General features: G+C 34.9%; 1 protein-coding gene across 1 annotated transcript in view; it reads left to right on the top strand.

Moving 5' to 3' along the window:
* The window catches only part of SLC9B1 (solute carrier family 9 member B1), a 145,777-nt gene that overhangs the window by 85,015 nt on the left and 54,429 nt on the right, over positions 1-6,333 (top strand). The window contains exons 3-5 of the mRNA XM_007953654.1: positions 2,754-2,924; positions 4,184-4,326; positions 5,620-5,747. Coding sequence (XP_007951845.1) covers positions 2,754-2,924; positions 4,184-4,326; positions 5,620-5,747 — 442 coding nt within the window. The remainder of the gene's footprint in view (positions 1-2,753; positions 2,925-4,183; positions 4,327-5,619; positions 5,748-6,333) is intronic.

Raw genomic sequence — 6,333 nt, 5'->3', positions numbered from 1 at the left:
TGCTCAGCATTTCTCAAGCTGAAAGAACTGAGGAAAAAATTTAAGCCTCGAGTTGCAATATTGAAAGATTCTATGGGCAAAATATTGAATGATGCGGGAAGCATCAAAAGAAGATGGAAGGAATACAGAGTCACTGTACCAAAAAGAACTGGTCAGTCTTCATCCATTTCGGGAGGTGGCATATGTTTAAGAACCAATGGAATTGAAGGAAGAACTCAAAGCTGCACTGAAGGAATTGATGAAGAACAAGGCTCCAGGAATTGAGGAATACCCATTGAGATGTTTCAACAAACAGATGCCCCACTGGAGGCACTCATTCTCTTATGCCCAGAGATTTGGAAGACAGCTACCTGGTCAACTGAGTGGAAGAGATCCATATTTGTACCCATTCCAAAGAAAAGTGATCTTTGGATTTGGAAATTATTGAACAATATCATTAATATCACATGCAAGTAAAATCTTACTGAAGATAATTCAAAAATGGTTGCAGCAGTATATTGACAGAGAACTTCCAGAAATGCAAGCTGGATTCAGAAGAGGGCATGGAACGAGGGATATCATTGCTGATGTTGGATGGATCTTGGCTCGAAGCAAAGAATACCAAAAAGATGTTTACTTGTGTTTTATTCCCTATGCAAAAGCATTTGATTGTGTGGAACAGAACAAACTGTGGATAATATTGAAAAGAATGGGAATTCCAGAACACTTAATTATACTCATGAGGAACATAGACCAGGAGGCTGTTTGAACAGAACAAGGGAACACTGCATGGTTTAAAATCAAGAAGGGAGTGTGTCAGGGTTGTATCCTTTCACCATACTTATTCAATCGCATGCTGAGCAAATAACCTGAGAAGCTGGACTATATGAAGAAGAACACGGCATCAGGATTGGAAGAAGAATCATTAACAACCTGTGATATACTGACAACACAACTTTGTTTGGTGAAAGTGAGGATGACTTGAAGTACTTATTGACAAAGTTTGAAGAATACATTCTGCAGTATGGATTACATCTCAATGTAAAGAAAACAAAAATACTCACAACTGGACCTATAAGCCGCATTACGATAAATGGAGAAAAGATTGGAATTGTCAAAGACTTCACATTGCTTGGTTCTACAATCAGTGCCAATGGAAGCAGCAGTCAGGACATCAGACGATATATAGCAATGGGCAAATTGGCTGCAAAGGACTTCTTTCAAGTGCTGAAAAGCAAAGATATCTCCTTGAGGATTAAGGTGCACCTTTCAATCACCTCATATGCGTGTAAGAGCTGGACAATGAATCAGGAAGACTGAAGAAGAATTGATGCTTTTGAGCTGTGGTGTTGGTGAGGAATGCTGAATGTACCATGGACTGCTTAAAGAACTAACAGGTCTGTCCTGGAGGAAGTACAGCCGAATCCTCCTTGGAGGCGAGAATGGCCAGACTTCATCTCACATACTTTGGTCATGTTGTCAGAAGGGACCATTCCCTGGAGAAGGATGTCATGCCTGGTAAACTGGAGGGTTGACAAAAAGGGGGAAGGCCCTCAATGAGATGGATTGACATGGTGGCAGCAGTGATGGGCTCAAGTATAACAAGAATCATGGAGCTGGCTCAGGAATGGGTGGTGTTTCATTCTGCTGTTCATAGGGTCACTATGAGTCGGAGATGACTCGATGGCACCTAACAACAACAATACTTATTTCCCAAAGGCTATTGTCTTGGTTATCTAACACTGCTATAACAGAAATATCACGACTAGATGGCTTTAACAAAATTTATTCCCTCACAGTTTAGAAGGCATCTGAAAACTTCCTCTCTTTGTTGGCTCTAAAAGAAGATCCTTATCTCTTTTCATTACTTGTGGCCTACCTGCCTTGGCCATCTCCACTGATGTTAGTTAGCATCAGTCTTCTCCTGTGTCTAGAATGTTCTCAGTGCAGGGTCCATGGGTCCAAAGGGTGTGTTCCTCTCCTGGCTCTTCTTTCTTGGGTGTGCTGAGGTCCCTCTGATACCTGCTCACTTGGTTAATCTCTTTTATATCTCAAAATAGATTGGCTCAAGATACAACCTAATCCTGTAGATTGTGTTCTGAATTGATAACATAACTGCCTCTGATCCTGCCTCATTAATGTTATAGAGATTAGTGTTTACAACAGAGAGGATAATTAAATCAAATCACAAAATAGAGATTCATTATATTATACTGAGAATCATGGCCCAGCCAAGTTGACACATATTTTTGGATGGCACAATTCAATCTATTACAGCCCCTTTTTCCCTAGTCCCTCAAATATTTTGATGCAAAATATCAACTAAATTATCTTTTGAATATAACGATCTAGTCTACACACTGCCACTGTGAACTTCAGTGAATCTGAGAATTCTTACCACAATCATCTTCTTGTTCTTGATAGAAAAACAAGTTTAAATGACATAATGAAATAAATTCCAACAGATTGCCACAATATTTTTAAAATGTCATATATTAAGAAGAATGTTCAGCACTTTAAAGAATTCACATATAGTTTTTAAATATTTTTTAACAGAAAAATACTTTGTTTAAAATTTGTCCTATAAGTTGACAGGGGCTTTGAAATATATGTTAAATAGATATCTGTACAACCATACTAGCAAATTATACATGACATATTATTATATAGGACTGCCTAGTAATATGATATGTGATAAATAGAATTCCTCCTTTGTATGTATATGTCTATGTGTATATATAGGTCTATGTTTTTGTTTTGTTTTTATATTTCAGGAGTTATCCTGTGTATGTTTTGGTGTGTAATCTGGTCATTCTCAGGCTCTAAAGTTCTTCCTGGTGGAAGTTTATTTGGACTTTTACTTCTTTTTTATTGTGCAATTCTTGGGGGAAAACTTCTGGAAGTCATTAAAATACCTTCAATGCCTCAACTTCCACCACTTATTGGTAAGTATATAATTACCTCTCTTTTCTTTGTTATTGACTGTGTGTAAATTATGAACATTTTCAAGTTGGACTATATATAATTTAAAAATATTTCAAGGCAATGTGATTTATATAGATCCTTTATATGTGCATTTGCTATTATATATGTATATCTACATAGTTCCTCTGTATCTTCCATACACACATGCACTTGTACACACACATACAAATTTTTTGCAAAAGATATATTTTGAATAACTTTAATATCCTCATAATATGATTCTTATTACTTTTTTGTTTAAGAGGACATTTTTGGCTTGATTTTAAGTGCATTATAGAAAAAAATAACAATTTGGAAGACTGCATTTTCTGCAGAGAACCTAACTCCAGTAGAATTACAAGACTGAAATATTATAATGACTAAGACTTGATGGCAGTGAGTTTGGGTTTTTTTGAGTTAAGACATAAAAAATTTCTATGGTCTTTTTTTTGAGTAAGCTGTTTGACCATTTCCACTATATATTTTCATGGATATATTATGTGCCTAGCAGTACTGTACCCTATTTCTCCATTTACCACTCATCTATAACTCTCTAGCTAGAGAAATCAATTAATGGAAGAACTTATATCAAAGGTGTCTCATATCTTCTAACTACGCAGTACATCCAAGTATCAGTACATTGTCAATAGAGACACCAAGATAATCTCTCTCCATTTTTCTCTAACACCCTTTCTATGTCCATAACACTCTTGCAGCACTTCCTAAGTTGTCAATGAATCCATTTCTTCCCCTCCAAAACTTCTACTTCTGCCCTAGCTTAGTCTGTTTCCAACTCATGCGTGTACTATGCAGAGCCTTCTAACTGGTCTGTGTTCAGTTTTTTCCCTACTAATTCACCAACACTATCACATTTAAAATGCAAAACTCTCTAAATCACTCCCTTCCTAAAACTTTTATATGGTACCTTACTGCACCAAAGGAGCAAAGAAAGGCTTTCCATGATCTGGCCCCTCCAGCTCATTCTCTCCACACCCATCCTTGCCCTTTATGGTCCAGCAGCACTGAATTGCTTTTTTTTTTTTTTTTTCCTAGCACATTTAGATACATCATTTGTTATCTCCATACTTTTATTCATGCTGCCTTCTCTACTTTTATGTAACCTGTCCTTCACCAAAGTAATGACAAACATAGTGTTTTTGAGGAGGAACATTAAGCATTGCTATTTTCTTTCTTGGAAAAATGAACTGAATCAACTGTGCCTTATTTTCTTTGTTTAAAGGGATGTTACTGGCTGGTTTTACTCTCAGGAATATTCCATTCTGCAGTCAGTACATCCGCATTAATAGCAAGTGGTCTTCAAATTTAAGAAACACTGCCCTTACCGTTATCCTAATACGAGCTGGGCTCGGACTTGATCCACAGGTAGATTTTCAATTATAACTTCAATAGAGTAATTTTATATATTAGAGTCTGAAGGAAAAGAGATAGTATTTTTGTCATATTTATTCCAAATGAAGTCTGTAAGCAAAACTGAGATAAAAAAGATTTTGTAGAAATATGGCATCTTAATTTCTACTTCTGGTCACCATTATTACTAATATGAAGAGAATCACTGTAATATAAGTTCTCTATTAGAGATTGTCTTTAATTATTTGCTTAAAGATAAATGTTACTTACGTAACACCTGTATTATTTGGGAGTTTGTGGCTCCTTCGTGGAGCGCTATTTACCTTTCAGTTAGCAAAGGATAAAGTCACCCCATAAAACATTTTTGTCTGTCTGTTTTCAGAGAGATTAAGAATTTCAAAAATATTTTTGCTTCATGAATTTTTATCCACAGAATTATATTACTGATTATGTTTGCACTTTTGTAAAAGCTAATATTTTTAAATATTCCTTAAAATATTTCCAACTAAGAATTGTGAATCAATTGGGGTTTTAAAAAGATGACTATTTATGAATATCAGAGCTATTTAAATAAATATGGTAAATGTAGATGTTCAATGAAATATTGTAAAAGCATAAATAATTCTGGCCAATGACAATTTACTATATTTTCTAGTTGAAAATTTATACCAATGAGAAGTTTTAAATGTTTTCTCTTTTCACTAACCATATACTTTTTAAAGTTATTTTCTTTTTTGACATTTTGATGTTTTCTATTTATGATTATTAAATTAATCAAACAGCTCATCTCTAAAAGTTAACTGATGAAAATAAACTTATATAATACTATCACTATCCTATTTACTGGTAGCATAGTGGCTAAGACACTTGCCTGCTAACCAGACGGCTGGCGGTTCAAACCTACCAGCCACTCCTCGGAAGGAAGGTTGGGCAATCCTATTTCCGTAGTGATACTGCCTCGGAAACCCAAGGAGGGGTCACTATGAGTCGGGTTTGACTCGACAGCACATAACAACAACAACAACAATCCTATTTACTAAGAAGAAGTTAGAGATAACTATTTATTCATAAATAGATCATTTTTTATAATTAGAATACATTTGATAACTATGAATTCATTTGTAACCCAATCTATTTTGACATATAAAATGGGCTATACTAGAGTTTTAAGCCCAATAGGGCAATCTAGCCAATGAAATATTGTTTAGTAAAAGATAATTATTCCAAAAAATATATATATTTCAATACTTTGTAATTTCTTATAGGTCATTGTAAGTTTATCTAAATGTGATTATTTTTACATTTCAGGCTTTGAAAAATTTGAAAAAAGTTTGTCTAAGATTGTCTGTGGGTCCATGCCTTGTAGAGTCATGTTCATCTGCTGTTTTTTCGCACTTCATTATGAAGTTTCCCTGGAAATGGTCATTTCTGTTAGGGTAACTTTTTCTTAATTTCTCCTATGAAAACATTCAGTTAAGGATGCTTTGTTTAAAATTACTGAAATATTTAGAATATGAATATACACTCTCCTCATTAAAATTCTTTTTACTCTGGTGGAAAATGTTAGGAATGAGTTGATCAGAAACAGAGCATGTCCCCAATCTACCACATCTTGACAAATAATGCCAAATTTAGTCCCTAAATATAAAGTGCCAAGATACTTTGTTCATCAGTCTATTCCTTCTCTTCCATATTGTAATCAATTTTTATTTTTAACCAATCTATTGGCCCTTTGCTCATGTATTTTGTGTATGTATTTATGTATATATGCATATGTATATATAATATATATACATATGCATAAACATATATATATAAAATATATATGTTATTGTTGTTATGTGCCGCTGAGCAAAGTGACCCCTCCTTGGTTTTCCGAGGCAGTATCAGTACGGAAGTAGATTGCCCAACCTTCCTTCCGAGGAGTGGCTGGTGGATTTTAACAGCCAGCCTTCTGGTTAGCAGTCAAGTGCCTTAGGCACTATGCTACCAGAGCTCCTACATAAAACATATAGTACATAT

Source organism: Orycteropus afer, unplaced genomic scaffold (genome assembly GCF_000298275.1).
Source record: "Orycteropus afer afer isolate SDZICR_OR568_19922 unplaced genomic scaffold, OryAfe1.0 scaffold00403, whole genome shotgun sequence".
NCBI lineage: Eukaryota > Metazoa > Chordata > Mammalia > Tubulidentata > Orycteropodidae > Orycteropus > Orycteropus afer.
This window is presented reverse-complemented; position numbering and strand designations above follow the sequence as displayed.